The sequence below is a fragment of the Mizuhopecten yessoensis genome, unplaced genomic scaffold, assembly GCF_002113885.1.
Source record: "Mizuhopecten yessoensis strain PY_sf001 unplaced genomic scaffold, ASM211388v2 scaffold716295, whole genome shotgun sequence".
NCBI classification, from domain to species: Eukaryota; Metazoa; Mollusca; class Bivalvia; order Pectinida; family Pectinidae; genus Mizuhopecten; species Mizuhopecten yessoensis.
Window position 1 is genome coordinate 560,812 of NW_018480045.1, and position 19,424 is coordinate 580,235.

A 19,424-nucleotide genomic window follows, 5' to 3' on the forward strand; every position below is an offset into this window, starting at 1 on the left:
CTTTATACCACATTTTCTGAACGTCTCAATACTGATCAGGGTCGCAACATTCAAAAGAAAGGTGTGAGATCGCAAAGAGTTTTACAGTCAAGACACACGTGCTACTTATTGGTAATCATACTGTCACCCATATGCCAAAATACAATGAACTACATAATATTAAATGTTCGGTTGTATTTAAAACCGATGTTATTGCCATCCGAGTATAAATAGCCACGGTCCTCTGGTTATGACTATTGACACTCAGGACATTTCGATATTATGAAAAATAAATCCAATATCAATTTCTTACGGGGCTGTCATTATTAGCAGGACAGAGCTACACTTACAAGTATATTTGTTTGGTCATATGTAAACCGTTACAGATGTTATAATTTCTTACGGGGCTGTCATTATTAGCAGGACAGAGCTACACTCATAACTATATTTGTTTGGTCATATGTAAACCGTTACAGATGTAACAATTCCTTACGGGGCTGTCATTATTAGCAGGACAGAGCTACACTTATAAGTATATTTGTAAACCGTTACAGATGTAACAGGAGAAAATGTATCATTGGGAAGATTCTTTTAATCCACACATACAAGTAAACATTTATTATCGTGATAGGTACATTCCTTATTTTCAAGATTTCCTCTCTTCATACATCCATGTTCACACTTACAATAAATACATGCGTCATTGCATTCACTTCACGCGAAAAAAATCAAATTAATTTTGATTTAAACAAGTTATACAAATTATGACATTTCCATTCTCGATTAAGCAAGCCTGTTTAATGTGCAAATCGAAACCTGGATGACTCGGGGAAATATGAAACCAATACCTGCAATATGATTCCACATTACCAGGGTAAAGCACGTATATCTTATAACTTAACCTTCACAATATGCACGTGACCTTTGCTAAGCATGACCTAGTTATCTATAGCTACCTATAACATTTTGCATTAAGCAGTTGTCCTAATTCAACGTGTTACATGAAACCTGGAAGAACTTGTTCGTTGATAGAATAAAATTAATTTTACGGCCAAGTCAGCAACGTAAATAACAATGACAAGAAGATATTATTATGCTATGCACATAAGATCTCATCTGAACCCCTTTGTCTTTCAAAAGAAATTTTTATTCTGAGTATTACAAATAGTTGATATAATTACGTGTACATATTGCACAACTCCCAAGCTGTGTAATTAACACCGCCTCAGTGACAACAATGATTTCCTTTATGACATACGTGAGGAACAGGTTGGTAGCGTTTCCATATGTCAATGTAATGGCACGTAAAATATATGTTCCTTTAGGTGTAGATACCTTTTTACACTGACCTGCGTATATTGTAATAGACAGAGTATATTGCAAACACCTGCCAATCAGTCGCAGTATCCACAGCTAACTCCAACCTTGATTTTAAACGTATTTTAATCATACTTTTCCCGGGTCAAAAACCTAAATCATTGGTCAAGCATGACTTTCCTGAAAGTTTGACGAGCTTTCAACGGGTTCTTGAACTCGTGATCATCACGTTCATCTGAATGTCGCTGGTTAATCGATAAACTTATTATCTTTAATAAATATTGTTGAACTAATCAGAATAAGATCAACATGATAACCAACCATCACTAGTTGGGAAGGTTTATACAATACTGTATATGGTCAAAAGATTTATTTCTATGACCTGATAATGGTGTGATTTTGAGAATATCACCTATAAAGATGAACGTAAAGTGTTTCGTAGAACTTTGACAATATCCTGAACGATTCTAACACCTACTTCGAGTTTTAAAGGTCCATGTGGGAATATTAAAGACGTATGGAACGCTTCTTCGTAATGCTTGAGAATAACTTTTTGTCCAACCTGCTTAAGCCTCTCCGAAAACATGATCCCGTCATCCCGCACTATATCAAAACCGGATGTGACGATATATGTCATTGGTAAATCTTCTAACATGTCGTCATCCGCAAGTAATGGTGACATCATTGGGTCAGTGATACGACTCTCGATCAGAGAAAAGAGTTCTTCGTTTCCAAATTCTGTTTGTAAGTCGATATTTTCTCTTAACAGTTCGCTTCTGATATATCGCTTCGGCAGCCATAAATTTTGATCAAGAATCTCTGTAAAATAAAATTGCTTAAAGGCCTGAGACGTATGATTATTATTTAAAAAGTCATGTTCATATTTATGATCGATATTTAAGTAATTTAACACGAGAAGTATATAGTTTTTATTGTTGGCGCTTTGAGAGAGATAATTGGCGTTTTCAATAAACGAAGACGTGTTCCAATTCGCCAACTGTAACACCGGAACAATGAGCAACTGTAGGGCGAGCTTCTTTTTTAAACGGAGTGATATCGCTGCGGCCATATTACCCCCGGCACTATCGCCACCAATGGCAATTTTCTGTGGATGAATATTCAGAGTCGCACTGTTTTCGATGACGTATTCCACAACATCCAAACAGTCGTGAAGAGGAACCGGAAACGGATGTTGTGGACTTAACCTGTAACTGATAAAAATAAACAATATACTTGCACGCATTTAAACAACGTCGATCCATGCAGCAAGCTAATTATAAACGTTCAATACTAATTACATGTTAAAGATTAAGCTATCATTAATCGTATTAAAAATATAGTAAGTTTTTTGCTCGTGGATGTGAATTGTCTTGTTCATGAAATTATAATGAAGCAGCAGCATCCCATAAACCGAAGTATTCGTCTGTCGTAACTCGGTCCTCAACCTTTGGCATTTAAACACTGAACTCAAACTACACTCGATTGATTATCTCATAGTCTGGACCAAGTGTTACTTTTTGACCCATCTGAAATCGTGATATATAGTTAAAGAATACAATTGAAAGCCAGTCATTTCTTGCAAAACAGTTTGTTTTTCATATTAGAGGCCATTTATACGAAGTAAAGTCCACAGTCAATACATATATGTGACTATGACTGTTATCTGACTCAGTAAGCAATTGTCATGCCGAAAGCAACTAGCAAAAGTAATTACCGACTGTAATGCTGATGAGTCTGAGATGATAGTGATGGACTTATGGCACAGACTCCTTTGTTTGGCTTTAAGCATCTTCAAACAAGAATTTCAAATAGGTGTGCTTCCTTTCTTCACACTTCTTATTATTATGCTTCAGCATCATGATTATTTTAATTGTATCACATCACATACCGGGTAATTTTTGTGTCAGTTTTTGATACAAGAATTTGTCAAATCTGGGTCGTTTACAGAGGTGAATGCACAGTCCTAATAGGAACTGTGTGAGGGTCTGACGTCATACTTATACTAACTTGACAGAGATGATGACAACTCCACTATCCTTGGCGATCCTTCTCATCAGCGGGTCGTACGAGTCTGTTATTTATTATAAATAATACTTATATTGTATCACAACAAGACACAAACAAATCAACAAAACTAGACAGAGTTATACAGAATTAAAACATTGAAAGCGTCATCGCCAATATGGTTTACCGACGTAAACAATCTACAGTTTATCGGAAATTATAGACAGTAAAACCTTGTTATAATGTCCCTCGTTTTTTCCCCACTACAGTAACGCCTCGATATAATTTCCCTAGCTTTTCCCCTAGCTTATCACCAACTTGACATAACGCTCCTCGTTTTTTTTCCACTTCAGTAACGCCTCGATATAATTTCCCTAGCTAATCACCAACTTGACATAACGCTCCACGTTTTTTCACTTTACAGTATAATCACTTTACTGTAAAGCCTTGACAAACACGACCCTCGTTTATCATTATACAATAAAAACTTGATGTCCCCGTTTATCTGTTTACAGGAAAACCTTAACACGATATCCCCCTTTTAACTTTATACAATAAAACCTGGATATGATGCTCCTTTTTATTTGCAACCTTATTTGCTGAACACATATTTCATGCCTCATTTTTCCTTTGTTCTTTTATGATTCTTTCATAAATCTCCTTCCAAACCCTTTTATGTTGCTATTCCAAACACATTTCAGTGTTTAAATGTTGACAGTATGAAGTTTTTACGTCATACAAATTATGATGATCATTTAAATTTCAAATTCATTTCTTTTTGGTTTTACAGTTTTTCAAAAAACATACACCTACCAATCGAAAGCAAGCTCCACCAGCCGCCGTGGAAGTAGACGAGTACAGGCCTTTGTTTATGTTGTAATGACGACACAGGCTGGTACATGCGCACATGGACACCCTTCATGGTTGTGTCTGTAATCTGTGAAAAACACACAGGGTGTCATTGAAATCCACTTTTATTCAAACCATTTTCATTCCGGTTATCCTAACACTAGGTTCAGGGGAAAATTTAACTGGCTGGAGAAAGGTCAGTTGAGGAATGCGTGGACATCTATTTAGGATGTAATTCATTTCCTATTTACTTGTACTTGATGTCCATGAAGGTACAAGACCAGACATTTTCAAAAAACATTTCCCCATACATTACATGCATTCAACAGAAATGGTCAACTACTGTTACTCTCTCCAGTCATGACCTGCTAACTAAACTTCCCTACGTGTATTTGCTAATGTTAACATTAATGTTATACGTTCTGTCAGTCTCTAGCTTAGATCCTAGGACGACTATCGAAAGTTCACGATTTAAATTAGGACTTCATGAAACTTTATAAATAAAATAGGGACATACCTAGTGGTCTGGTATTGACGTCTGGTAAACCATGCCTTATAAAAACGTTCAAGGCCTACATTGACATTTGAAGGTCTTGTAGAAATTATTGACGAACCGGTCTGTTCGATCAAACAAACATGGCTTTGAACTACTTATTGTTAGCGTGGTGGAAATTTGGCAAATCAAATTTTGAAAGATGGTTCTGAAAATGTAAAGGCACTGAAGCCGCCAAAACACTGGACTTGCCACTGTCGACGCATGTACAAATCAATAAATTAGCATCAGAACTAGCACCAAGAACGCCCTATAACTCACCTGTAATTGAGAGTCGTAGCCTCGAACCCACGGGAATCCCGTCGTCATCAATAGAATGAAACGATCACTGAGTTTCCTCTCAAATTCAGAAAATGGCGTTGTCAGTCCTAGACTTACTAAAACGTTCAACTACAAATTAAAAAAATAAAAATAGGGTAATAATGCAGACCGTTTGTCTTTAGATATAAAACGTATTTCAAGGTCACCATGTGCCTCAAGACGAAAAATCCCACAGAAACTACCGCATCATTATGTTATGATTTCTTACGATGAGAGAAGATGATCGTGTCTAGTAGGATTATCATGTTCAAGTTCAAGTTATATATTATTTTGAGCTTTTCAGCTCATCAATATGCAATACCGTGTAAACTATATACAGTGCAAATAGGACATACTATATTTATAGTAGAAAAGTGCCCAAACAGTATGATATGTACAACAATGTGCTGAGATACATACACATCACTGCAGGACATCTGTCCTTTTCTTATTAATACATTAAAAAATGAAAGATCTAACGCAATGTTTGACAACAATATTTCTGATGATTTTAACATACTAGGGCTTCAAATATACATGCAATAGTTTTAGAAGGATTATAATGTTGACTTACCGTGTGTCTGTATGTCTTGATACATAAATCCATGACCTTGACCTTAAATTGTTCCGGTATTGGTTCGGGAATATTGCCGTCCATGTTACTATAAATAAGCATGGCCAGCAGCACAATAAATATGGTCATGCGGATCATGGTGAAAACATATATCACGGTTACATTAATTTCATATTAATATACCGCCTCGTTTCCATATCCGTACAAAACAGGTTTAAATACGATGGTGTATCTGTCCTATTATGTTTACATACACTTAAGGTTCAAATTCCATCCCATCGGGGGTCCATGCACTGTATCTTCACGTAGCATTAACACGTATTATTAGTGTGCAGTGTTATTGACAGTGGACTCTAAACGTCAAAACGGAAATTCGCGTTACAATGCTCGTGCTGGAAGGACCTCCTCTGGGCTAGCTTATACTAAACACTAATCTTAACCACAGAGATAGTAGGAAGTTGTATATCACATACCCGTGCGTGGCCCCTTGATCTGTGTATTTGCACTTCGGTCACCTACTCAAATGTCTGCCGCTATTGACGCTTATTTATCTCCCTATAAGAAGCTGAGTGTGTTCCCCTCAAGTATGGAGATACGTATGTGACTCATATACCCTCGAACACAGGATAGGATAAAGCAATATTTCCTACTATTTTATTAATCAATAAGTGAAAATATCACCGGCGACAGATAAGATTTGATGTAAAAGGAAATGTTCATCCTTTCACTCATTGAGTTTGGCATTACTGCTGCTGATGCATTAGGAAAGCGAAATGGCGAAAGATACCATGTTTCTAGTAAATTCCTTCTTTTTAATTCCGGAAAACAGGTTAAGCGTGATGATGCTTATAGAGGCAGCGATGATACGGCGGAACACCAGCTTTGACGATTAAAATATATAACAAAATAATCAAAATGGCCGACATTTACAAGATGGGTTCCATTGAATTATAGTCGGTGATTAGATGGCAAGTAAAAGTACCTCCATACCCCGCTTTTGATCTCGTCGAGTTCATGCAAACATTTCAACCTTTTTAAACCAAATTATATTAATCAATTTGTTCTGATAAATTATTGTACACTCTATCCTTGTATTGCTAAAGCAAAGGTTTACATAAAGTTATGACATTTTTTTGGCTCCTAACGTAATGTTTTATTCACTTAATCTGTTTGAAGAAAATTACATAATTTGACCCTCGTGACCTGAAAAGTAGATCCAGAGCTTTTATGTTAGGACACTTTATAATGATGAATATGGGAAATGAAATGAACCCTGATTTTTGGACTTGAGAAAAAGAGCTTTATACTGTACACTCATTCTAGTCTATATTTGCCTGTTACCCCATTTGGGGATGAACACTGTGAAAATAATTATGAAGCAATTTTACAATGATTATCGAATACGCACCTTTAGAACAGTTTTTATGAATGAAACATTTGACTTTCTGGGATTTATTTGCACTTATATTATTTTCAAAAAAGAAAATTTGAACAGTGTTTGGACATTACTTTGTCTCCAGCTAACTTCTTCCTTTGTATATTTACATTAGGTTTTGACAATGACGTTTTGAGACCATTTTAACTATTATGGCAATATCAAATAGTGAACTGAATGTGGATTTAAAAGTATTTTTCCATTTATTACGTTTATTGTGTTCATTATACTTCAATTAAAAAACCTGAATAGCAATGTTTGATACTCCTCTCGTACACTCCTTTCTGTACAATATCATTCTACAGTACTTTACGTTCCTTCCATCTTCTCCCATATAAGATAAGAAATAATCATAATTGCACTTCATGAAAGCATGTATGATGATGTTCAACCATAGACTGTTGTGCTGAGGCTAATAATTTCGCTGCATTTTATAGTGTGTGTGTTATTATGGTTTAGTACATCACATGATAATTACTAGGATAGCTATTGGATAACTACCCTTGCTCTATTTGGTATAGTTAGCATCCGCCCTTGACGACGGGAACTATACCTGGAGACGGGCACTATACCTTTTTTTTGGACCGCTGAGACTGCGTGACGCCAAGAGTTGCGACCCTTCTCCTAGGGGGCGCTGTACATATTCTACTTTCAGTTCATTGTTGTCGTCTGCCAAAATGGCTTCGAGATTCGGGACCGGGAATGCCGATTGCTTTGCAGAGGCTCAGCAATGTATGAAAACGAAGCAGGCGACACAATTTGCAGTCACAGTTAGTACAGTCATGTGATGTACTAAATCTATTATGACCCTTTCCCTCGGGAACAGTTCTCTTATAGTGTTGTCTGGGGAGGTATAGTAACGGCTCGGGCACTATACCTCCCCAGACAACACTATAAGAGAACAGTTCCCGAGGGAAAGGGCCATAATAGAATAATAATATACAGATGCTATTCTCTTTATACTGACATTAGCTATTTCCACTATTTTCAAAAAAATAAAATAAAATAAATACAATATATTGCAATTTTTAAGTACAAGCTACTGTATCGTCTATGCAATATCATACAGGTTTTGAACGATTGAATGTCTCTCATAGTATGGTACAAAATATTTGAGTAAAGTACTGGTAATTCACAGTCTGTTGACATATTTAAAACCAAGGGACAGTACTTTTAACTATACAAATTGGAGGTACACATATGAAATAAAAGTAAACCTCATTGATTCACTTGTGATTTGCTGTGACAGGAGTTCTTCATGTTCAGATACTGTTTGCCCACACGTGTCAAGTGCAGTTCGTAAATAATACTGGACATGTGTCTGCGTATTTTGTACTGTAATCATAAAAGCTGTTCCAAATAGCGGAGTCAATATCTATTCAGCGCTTAAAATAACGATTGTGTATGTTACATCTGTATACAACTATTTAGGAATTATTTTGACACGTTTTCGCATTCTTTTGACGCTTGAATCCCTTGAACGTAATGGCGATATACTGCATCAGATGGTTGGCACTGCTGGTAGACTGTCAGTCTCCGATGTTTACTGAAGCAAAGTAGTTGGAATTTATCGTACAAATGTAACAAGATGGTTGGCACTGCTGGTAGCCTGTCAGTCTCCGAGGTTTACTGAAGCAAAGTAGTTGGAATTTATCGTACAAATGTAACAAGATGGTTGGCTCTGCCGGTAGACTACCTGTCCCTGAGGTCATCTGTAGCAAAGTAGCTGGAATTTATCGTACAAATGTAACAAGATGGTTGGCTCTGCTGGTAGACTATCAGTCCCTGAGATTATCTGTAGCACTGTAGCTGGAATTTATTCTTGCTCTGTTGACATGAAATACTTTCTAAGAATAAATTATCATGTGAAGTCAATAGTTTCAAATTTGTAACGTAATAAAGCGTTATACAGGCACCTTTATGCTGTATTTCTACTTATGTTTGGAACATTTTGTGATAGCTATTTGCATTATTTTGATTTCAGTAGTGCCAGTGATGAGATCTATATGGACAAGTTACGCTTATGGTGCAATCGACATTATACCGTGTTTGGCTTTCTACATCAACAATCGTAATTGATACACAGGTAGTTCCCTACTTTGTATTTCGAGTGACTGATGGAGAACAACGGCCTATTGTATATGTGTTTATATCTTCTCCATAGATTTCCGTACATAGATTAATCATTGAAGTGTCGTTACATGTAGCCTCTTTAGCTAAGAATTTATCGTACAAATGTAACAAGATGGTTGGCTCTGCTGGTAGACTATCAGTCCTTGAGATTATCTGTAGCACTGTAGCTGGAATTTATTCTTGCTCTGTTGACATGAAATACTTTCTAAGAATAAATTATCATGTGAAGTCAATAGTTTCAAATTTGTAACGTAATAAAGCGTTATACAGGCACCTTTATGCTGTATTTCTACTTATGTTTGGAACATTTTGTGATAGCTATTTGCATTATTTTGATTTCAGTAGTGCCAGTGATGAGATCTATATGGACAAGTTACGCTTATGGTGCAATCGACATTATACCGTGTTTGGCTTTCTACATCAACAATCGTAATTGATACACAGGTAGTTCCCTACTTTGTATTTCGAGTGACTGATGGAGAACAACGGCCTATTGTATATGTGTTTATATCTTCTCCATAGATTTCCGTACATAGATTAATCATTGAAGTGTCGTTACATGTAGCCTCTTTAGCTAAGAATTTATCGTACAAATGTAACAAGATGGTTGGCTCTGCTGGTAGACTATCAGTCCTTGAGATTATCTGTAGCACTGTAGCTGGAATTTATTCTTGCTCTGTTGACATGAAATACTTTCTAAGAATAAATTATCATGTGAAGTCAATAGTTTCAAATTTGTAACGTAATAAAGCGTTATACAGGCACCTTTATGCTGTATTTCTACTTATGTTTGGAACATTTTGTGATAGCTATTTGCATTATTTTGATTTCAGTAGTGCCAGTGATGAGATCTATATGGACAAGTTACGCTTATGGTGCAATCGACATTATACCGTGTTTGGCTTTCTACATCAACAATCGTAATTGATACACAGGTAGTTCCCTACTTTGTATTTCGAGTGACTGATGGAGAACAACGGCCTATTGTATATGTGTTTATATCTTCTCCATAGATTTCCGTACATAGATTAATCATTGAAGTGTCGTTACATGTAGCCTCTTTAGCTAAGAATTTATCGTACAAATGTAACAAGATGGTTGGCTCTGCTGGTAGACTATCAGTCCTTGAGATTATCTGTAGCACTGTAGCTGGAATTTATTCTTGCTCTGTTGACATGAAATACTTTCTAAGAATAAATTATCATGTGAAGTCAATAGTTTCAAATTTGTAACGTAATAAAGCGTTATACAGGCACCTTTATGCTGTATTTCTACTTATGTTTGGAACATTTTGTGATAGCTATTTGCATTATTTTGATTTCAGTAGTGCCAGTGATGAGATCTATATGGACAAGTTACTCTTATGGTGAAATCGATATTATACCGTGTTTGGCTTTCTACATCAACAATCGTAATTGATACACAGGTGGTTCCCTACTTTGTATTTCGAGTGACTGATGGAGAACAACGGCCTATTGTATATGTGTTTATATCTTCTCCATAGGTTTCCGTACATAGATTAATCATTGTAGTGTCGTTACATGTAGCCTCTTTAGCTAAGAACTGCAGAAAAAATAGTTTTCAAAACTGAATACTTTTCCTTAAAATTTCTAATGTTTATGAGATATTCTCAGATGTTCATTCGAAACACACCAACATAAAAATGAATTCTAATTCTATCATAATGTCCTTGACGTAAGCTTAACATTCCTTAAACTGACAAGGCTTGTAGTAACTGTGTCATGATATTATCATAGTTTACATACGTGAAGGTCTCTGGTCGAGATAATGTGTCAAGCTATTATATCTATGGTGTATTTATCTAAGATTCCTTGCAGCAGTTTACTTAACGTAATCAACTGAAAACAATAGAAACAAAACGCCTCAGACAAGTACACATAATTCGAATATGCATGTCCTAAAGTAGATGACCACACACGACGCTTTTTTAAGCCTGATCACGTGTACATTCACCTAACTGTATCTACACTAACGTCTGTCTGTCCGTCTGTCTGTCTGTCTCATTGTGTGTAGATCCACTACTATATGTCAGCACATCAATTTGGCCACACTCCGCAATCTCCGACCTCTATAAAACCCCAAATAAACCACAGAGCCACCGATTAGCTAGGAATGGAAAAACATTTACTTCAACATTTGTTTAGTTGTCATTGGTTACTTTGTTATAATTGTAAAATTTGTAAACTAATAGCACCGGTGTCTGAGCACAAATTTCAGCTGAGCGTAAATCAATCCTTCGTAGGGCACCAAAAGGTGTGATTCTGGGAAATAGACGGGTGGGATGGTTCTGTTCTGATATAACCTTTCGGTATTGTATCACCTTATATTGTATTGTGTGGTAAGAACTAGTATTGATGATTGTATAGAGTCATCAGCATTAAGGGGCCATTTTTAGATATGCATATATACAATGTATATATACTAAAACGTATAATGTTCTCATTGTCCAAAAGATATATGAAAAAATCATAAATCATAAATCATAAACGGCTAGATAAGTAAAGCATTAAAGAAAGTGTTAATGCTTTACATATTTATGTGTTTTTTTATTTTTCAACTGTATTTGTATGAGTCTTATAGTTAAGAATATAAAGTTTTAAAGCATACGAGTAACAATGTGAATATCTCTCTTAATATAAATTATTATGAATCGTTTCTCTTCTTAAATCTGTAATAATACGAAATGAATAGTTTAATCATGATGTAGACCAGGGTTCGGAAGAATTTCACCACACACCAATAACATTTTAAATATTACTTTAAGCTAAAAGATATTCATAGGAGATGAATTAAGAGAAATACAAGCGATACAATGTGGAATTAATGCGTCACCTTTATCCATGAATTTAGTAGAACAAGAAAAAACATGATTTCATGCAGCAAAGTTATTGCCCATAACATGATTAATTAACTTCAACCCCCTCAAAAGATTGGCTCTAATTATTTCAAGTTCTTCTTTAATTTTTATGGTTAACTTTGAATACATACTCATCATCATAGCTAGCTAGTCTCGACGAGTATTTAGGTTTACACGTGGTTATAATTATAATAAATGGAATTACTATGCAAAAACAAACCGAAAGATAAAAAATACAATAATTGACAGTAAGATAGCTCAAAGACACACTAAAATAACTGTGGCGTCATTGACTCTAATAAAAACAAAATGATAGAGATATGTAACATAAAACAGGCACAATGATACCCAGATTACACATTTTACAAGTCAGTTAGATGTTTTATCTTTTTACCACCGTTAGTGTCTGACGACTTAGGCTACTGTACGAAATGATCATCAAACCTTAATATCGTCTATAGTCTACAAACTCCGGTGTCTTGCCAAACATATTAAATCTTTCGAATAAACCGTCTGTTTTAGACAACAACAACATGATTTAAGAAGTCGTCCAAGAAAAGAGAAGATATGGACCATATTGTGACAGTGCAATCCGACCATCTCATCTTATAAACTGTAATGCTGACGGAACAAAGAACTTGAATGGAATTGAAAAGTGTGTTGTTATGTCATACAGTCCTATAGTTGGAGATAAGATATCACAGGTCATGTGACTACCATATGGTCTACGTCCTGGTTCCTCGCTAGTGTCTGTTCAAATACGTGCCGTCCTTAGCTGACACGATGAAGTTCCTCTTTGCTCTCATTTCTTTTGCCGTTGGAACCCAAGGTATTATTTGTATATATTATAGAAAAAACCCCGATACATTTGTTTTTAAATCCTATAACTCAAAACCGTATGATTATTTTATATTTCAATTGCTGCATAAATGAAAAGTGTATATAAATCCTTTAGTTTCATATACAACAACATACAAATGTGTTACGAAATGTTAAATATGGATAACAAAATGATTGAAATCTGATTTAATATTTCCATAAGGATGGTCTTCTGAACGGTATGGTAAATATGCAACCATATGTGATTCTGCATCGTCTATGGTATTAATATTCCAAGATTCACAATCTAGTTAAATTAAAGTACAAATACTTCATTAATACCACAGTTGTTTATTTCACAAATAATCAGTCGATAAACAGTCTCAGCGTATCTACTAATATTTGAATGCTACACATATAAATCTGAATGCAAAATACACTGTAACCTACAAGCAATATAACTTTAACATAATATAACCTGCATATGAATTATCCTTAATGTCATATAACCAACAAATATTATAACCTTAATGTTATATAACTTCTGGTAGTATTACATATAAGTAATATAGCCTATATCTATTATAACCTACACATCTCCTTCCTATAAACATACATAACATACAAGAAGCATAATATAAATGTTATATAACCTAGAGATAGTATATAATATCAGTAATATAACTATTATAACCTACAACTAGTATTTACATTTAGATACATAACATACCAGCAGTATAAACTTACTCTAATATAACCTTAAAGTAATATAGCTATTATAACCTACACTCAATATATCATATAAGTAATATAACAAACATGTAATAAAAAAAAAACTACAGAAATTAACACATGTACGTCATCCTCCCTACAAATACTATAACATGCAAAATGCACAGCTTTTACACATGCGCATGTAATAGTTTCACACATGCGCATAGTATTACAACTATGTTGATTATCACGTTACGAAACATAACCTACAAATAACATCATATTCCTTCAGGAAGGACAAAATCTATTACATTATCTACTTCAGTAATACTTACATTTGGTATATCCTCTACGTCTGAGTTATTTTAATATCATGTAATTATTCAAGGAGGTATATATTCTATATACGCTGCCCTGTATCGTCAAATCTACCTACACTTTAAAATAATGATTAAAACAATGAATTACACGGTAATAATTCATGCATAATAATACTTCAACAATACAATAAATAGGATGTTGTTACCGAATTTACAGAATCGCTACTGAAAAGACCCTGGCGGAGTAATACGTTTATGGGGTATTTTTCGTTATCACCAGCTTAACTACAGTCGAATCCTACAGACGTAATACGTTAATGCATTATTTTTCGTTATCATCAGCTTACCTATTGTTAAATCCAACAGACGTAATACGTTAATGGGGTATTTTTCGTTATCACCAGCTTAACTACAGTCAAATCCTACAGACGTAATACGTTAATGCATTATCTTTCGTTATCATCAGCTTACCTATTGTTAAATCCTACAGACGTAATACGTTAATGCATTATTTTTCGTTATCATAAGCTTACCTATTGTTAAATCCTACAGACGTATACGTTAATGGGGTATTTTTCGTTATCATCAGCTTAACTACAGTTAAACCCTACAGACGGAATACATTAATGCATTATTTTTCGTTATCATCAGCTTACCTATAGTTAAATCCTACAAACGTAATACGTTAATGCATTAGTTTTCGTTATCATCAGCTTACCTATAGTTAAATCCTACAAACGTAATACGTTAATGCATTAGTTTTCGTTATCATCAGCTTACCTATAGTTAAATCCTACAGATGTAATACGTTAATGGGTTATTTTTCGTTATCACCAGCTTAACTACAGTTAAACCCTACAGACGTAATACGTTAATGCATTATTTTCGTTATCATCAGATTACCTACAGTTAAACCCTACAGACGTAAAACGTTAATCCATTATTTTCGTTATCATCAGCTTACCTACAGTTAAATCCTATGGATGGGAAAATCTGTTTAGCCTGCTGCGGACGGGAAAGCGAAGGATGCTGTAATGACTGCGGACTTACTGAACCTTCTGTCTTCAACCCTAACAGTTAGTGTATCCAACCTATTTCCTGCGTATTGTATATTTGTTTCAAAACAATTTCTAACTACTATCTGAAAACTATAAATTCCTACACTATTTTCAATGGTTATTATTAGTTACTGTATCACACATTGTATTGACACCGTATACCATTAAGAACTGTATGTGTATATTGACACTACACGAATTATGACTATATCCCAGAATGCATTTTGATAGAAAATAAACACTCATAATTGTCAATTTGTGTTTTTGTGTTAAGTATCCACCCATATATCTCACAGAGTTTCTACCACAGGGTTAATAATCACGTACATGTATGCCAGAGAAAACCCACAAGCACTGTGGAAACATTGAAATTGAAATATATCAATAAGTAAAGGATGAATTTGCTCAAATTATTATTTTAACGTGAAGGATATTATCCTATTTTAAAAACAGCTTTTGTAGCTTCTAAGAGAAGTGTGGTATCGACAAAGAGTTTCATTGACGATCTGAACAGTGGGCTGAACCATCTGATTCCGGACTTCTCCGGCGGGCCAGACTCGGCATCGGCATGCCTTGATTGTTGCGGACAACACCCGTGCTGTGGAGATTGTGGCATTGACCAGTCCATCTTCAATCACCGTGAGTATTGTCCAGGTTACCTTTAGTTACCATTATTATCGACCAGTTCATCTTCAATTACCGTGAGTATTGTCCAGGTTACCTTTAGTTACCATACTTATTGACCAGTCAATCTGCAGTTACCATACTTATTGACCAGTCCATCTTCAGTTACCATACTTATTGACCAATCCATCTTCAAACACCGTGAGTATGGTCCAGGTTACCTTAAGTTACCATACTTATTGACCAGTCCATCTTCAGTTACCATACTTATTGACCAATCCATCTCCAAACACCGTGAGTATGGTCCAGGTTACCTTAAGTTACCATACTTATTGACCAGTCCATCTTCAATCACCATGAGTATTGTCCAGATTACCTTTAGTTACCATCCTTATCGACCAGTCCATCTTCAATCACCGTGAGTATTGTTCAGGTAACCTTTAGTTACCATACTTATTGACCAGTCCAGCTTCAATACACGTGAGTATTGTCCAGGTTACCTTTAGTTACCATACTTATTGACCAGTCCATCTTCAATCACCGTGAGTATTGTCCAGATTACCTTTAGTTACCATACTTATCGACCAGTCCATCTTCAATCACCGTGAGTATTGTTCAGGTTACCTTTAGTTACCATACTTATTGACCAGTCCATCTTCAATACACGTGAGTATTGTCCAGGTTACCTTTAGTTACCATACTTATTGACCGGTCCATCTTCAATACACGTGAGTATTGTCCAGGTTACCTTCAGTTACCATACTTATTGACCTGTCCATCTTCAATCACCGTGAGTATTGTCCAGGTTGCCTTTAGTTACCATACTTATTGACCAGACCATCTTCAATCACCGTGAGTATTGTCCAGATTACCTATAGTTACCATACTTATCGACCAGTCCATCTTCAATACCCGTGAGTATTGTCCAGGTTACCTTTATTTACCATACTTATTGACCAGTCCATCTTCAGTTACCATACTTATTGACCAATCCATCTTCAAACACCGTGAGTATGGTCCAGGTTACCTTAAGTTACCATACTTATTGACCAGTCCATCTTCAATTACCGTGAGTATTGTCCAGGTTACCTTTAGTTACCATACTTATTGACCAGTCCATGTTCAGTTACCATACTTATTGACCAGTCCATCTTCAATTACCGTGAGTATTGTCCAGGTTACCTTCAGTTACCATATTTATTGACCAGTCCATCTTCAATCACCGTGAAAATTGTCCAGGTTACCTTTAGTTACCATACTTATTGACCAGTCCATCTGCAGTTACCATACTTATTGACCAGTCCATCTTCAGTTACCATACTTGTTAACCAGTCCATCTTCAGTTATCATACTTATTGACCAGTCCATCTTCAATCACCGTGAGTATTGTCCAGGTTACCTTCAGTTACCATACTTATTGACCAGTCCATCTTCAGTTACCATACTTATTGACCTGTCCATCTTCAATCACCGTGAGTATTGTTCAGGTTACCTTTAGTCACCATACTTATTGACTAGACCATCTTTAGTTACAATACTTTTTTTCCAGTCAACCTTGAGTTACCATAATTATTGCCCAGACCATCTTCAGTTACAATATTCATTGTCCAGACCATCTTTTGTTACAATATTCATTGTCCAGACCATCTTTTGTTACAATATTCATTGTTCAGACCATCTTAAGTTACCATAATTATTGTCCGGACCATCTTTAACTACTGTGAGTAGTTACATTTTAGTTCATTTTGACCATACTAACTTACCAATCCTTCGCCTTCCTCAGTATTTTCCTTCCTATCTAATGTTATCACGATAACAGCAGGGAAGGACTGTAATGAGGGAAACGTTGGTATACATTGTGAGTACGTAGCAGGAGAAATTATGAGGGCGCGGTGTATCATATTATGAGAGTGTGTGGGAAATAAAAGGTGTTGAGAAGATGACGTAGTGAGACATAAGGGCGAGATTGGGAGTTATTACGAGGACCAGGTAGGTAGACTTGATGATGACGCATTGAGGATGCATTATGAGGACGAAGTCGGAAGACATTGTGAGGGTAGGACGGGATATAATGTTAGGGCGAGGCAGGGAGACATCATGATCAAGATGGGTTTGGGAGGCGTTAGAGGTGGAAGTAGGCAGACATTGTGTGTGCGATATGGGAAGAGGTTATTAGAGGGAGATGTGGATAGTTATGATGGTAAGATAGGGAGACACTATACGGACACCTGCAGTATTACGGTTTTGAGATTGGATGTAATCCGTAATGTTCAGGGCTTGGTAGTAGCATTTGCCAAGTAAACAATTACGGGGAAGGATGTCAGATATGGCAGTCCATCCTATCGGAAAGAACACAGGATTACAGCGTTTTCCATCTCATCTCTCGCACATTGAGTGTCAATGGCATTTTGAGTTTCAAAGCAAGGAGTGCAGCCAAAATGATTGATTGCGTGCGTATTTGTAGTATTCCTAATCCCCTTTTTCCAGGATAATGTTGAGTTGTGGTCCACTGTATAAACTTGATGTACACATATTTACTGAAGCTTATTACGTTAACATGCACACAGGATGATCATTACCCTTGATCTTTTAGATTACCCTGATATTCCGGACATTAGCACCATCCTTGGTCACCATGGAAGCACACCCGAACCCCAGTCGCCGGAGAAGGGATCTTACGGAACCGGAACTGACGACCTATCAGGGGGAATGTCTCCTATCTTTAACGGTCCTATCGACCCCATGGACTTACAACCAGTACATGCGTATTATGAAAATAATGACCAATGAAATTTAATGATGGAATATTACAGTAAATCTTGATATCTGCATTTGATTATGTCTTTATGTGCATCTTTTATTACGAGTGTCGAGTCGTCACCATGTCAATACAATGAACATACCAGTCAATCATACACGCATGTTTGAATGGTAGTTTAGGTCAATAAGGATGTCCAACCTTTTGGCCCCTATTATCGCTAATGAGTTCCAAAAGGAGGAAAGAGTTGTATGAAGCAGTGAAGATCCTTTTTTGCATACTGTATCTATTACCAAATTAACCTGTGTGTATTTGTTGTGTACATTATTGAGGAAATATTATTCACCCTTTTCGGATATTTGCATGTCTCATTGCTCCGGATATCATTTTCTCTTTCATTCTAACCTGCTATTTCTAGACACTCGTATCATATCTGGTGAGCTAAATGCTTACTACATGTACGCCCAACTTCTAATAAAAATGGTGATGGTATTTTAAACTTTTGAAATTAATGGTCTGTGTTTGTTCTTCAACCAATACTGTCATTGTTCTGCCATCTTTTGTTACAAGTAGGGTGTCAAGGAAAAGAATTGCGGCGTTGATTTCATCCTCATGAATGAATTTGATGCTTTTTGTGAAATCTGCGGTTATAACCATGGCGAAATCCTTCTCTGACCATTTCATGAGTATCTAGTCAACATATATCGTTTCCATTAGCATTGCTTGCAGTCTAATAGGGGAAAGGATGGATGACGTATGAGTTTGGCTCAAAATGTGTTATCAAGAAACGGGAAGCATTGGACTGCTTAAAGGTGTGTCAAAGCGTTGCTGATAGATGGTCTCTTGTGCAATAAAATATATGTTTTGATAGTACAAATTACCGACAACTCAATGTGTCCTTGATCGTGAGCTTTGTATTATTACCCCATGGTCATTCTAACTCTTAGAGACCTCGAGTGATTCTACATGCATTTTCAGTGGGTGTGTCGGTAAAAAAAAGAGACAACGTTTGAAATGATTTTTTTGTTTATTTAATTTATGATAGTTGGAAATTCTCCGTTCAATTTTTCGGCATGGCATTTTGATTTATTAAAGAACGGTTCAAGAAT

The 19,424-nt window shown here is 35.9% G+C and overlaps 2 protein-coding genes across 2 annotated transcripts; one reads left to right on the plus strand and one right to left on the minus strand.

Annotated features, from left to right (window-relative positions):
• Positions 1 to 560: 560 nt before the first annotated feature.
• Positions 561 to 6,003, minus strand: LOC110442754 (neutral cholesterol ester hydrolase 1-like). The gene is made up of 5 exons (XM_021486506.1): positions 5,577 to 6,003; positions 4,964 to 5,092; positions 4,114 to 4,237; positions 3,304 to 3,367; positions 561 to 2,507 (listed from the first exon to the last, which is right to left on the minus strand). Exons 1-5 carry the CDS (start codon positions 5,712 to 5,714, stop codon positions 1,709 to 1,711), a joined length of 1,254 nt encoding a protein of 417 aa, XP_021342181.1. The 5' UTR covers positions 5,715 to 6,003; the 3' UTR covers positions 561 to 1,708.
• Positions 6,004 to 12,734: 6,731 nt separating this feature from the next.
• Positions 12,735 to 18,393, plus strand: LOC110442750. The gene is made up of 4 exons (XM_021486503.1): positions 12,735 to 12,851; positions 14,835 to 14,951; positions 15,387 to 15,572; positions 18,151 to 18,393. The coding sequence occupies exons 1-4, from the start codon at positions 12,806 to 12,808 to the stop codon at positions 18,345 to 18,347; spliced, it is 546 nt and encodes a 181-aa protein (XP_021342178.1). The 5' UTR covers positions 12,735 to 12,805; the 3' UTR covers positions 18,348 to 18,393.
• Positions 18,394 to 19,424: the final 1,031 nt, after the last annotated feature.

Bases quoted from the DNA above. Each gene is read 5' to 3' on its own strand.
- LOC110442750 (XM_021486503.1), top strand. From the start codon at position 12,806: ATGAAGTTCCTCTTTGCTCTCATTTCTTTTGCCGTTGGAACCCAAG. The intron at 12,852-14,834 runs GTATTATTTGTA...CGTTATCATCAG, and splicing joins TTTTGCCGTTGGAACCCAAG to CTTACCTACAGTTAAATCCT. The intron at 14,952-15,386 runs GTTAGTGTATCC...TTTTAAAAACAG, and splicing joins TTCTGTCTTCAACCCTAACA to CTTTTGTAGCTTCTAAGAGA.
- LOC110442754 (XM_021486506.1), bottom strand. From the start codon at position 5,714: ATGATCCGCATGACCATATTTATTGTGCTGCTGGCCATGCTTATTTAT. The intron at 5,093-5,576 runs GTAAGTCAACAT...TTTAATTTGTAG, and splicing joins TCAAGACATACAGACACACG to TTGAACGTTTTAGTAAGTCT. The intron at 3,368-4,113 runs GTAGGTGTATGT...AATAAATAACAG, and splicing joins GTGGAGCTTGCTTTCGATTG to ACTCGTACGACCCGCTGATG.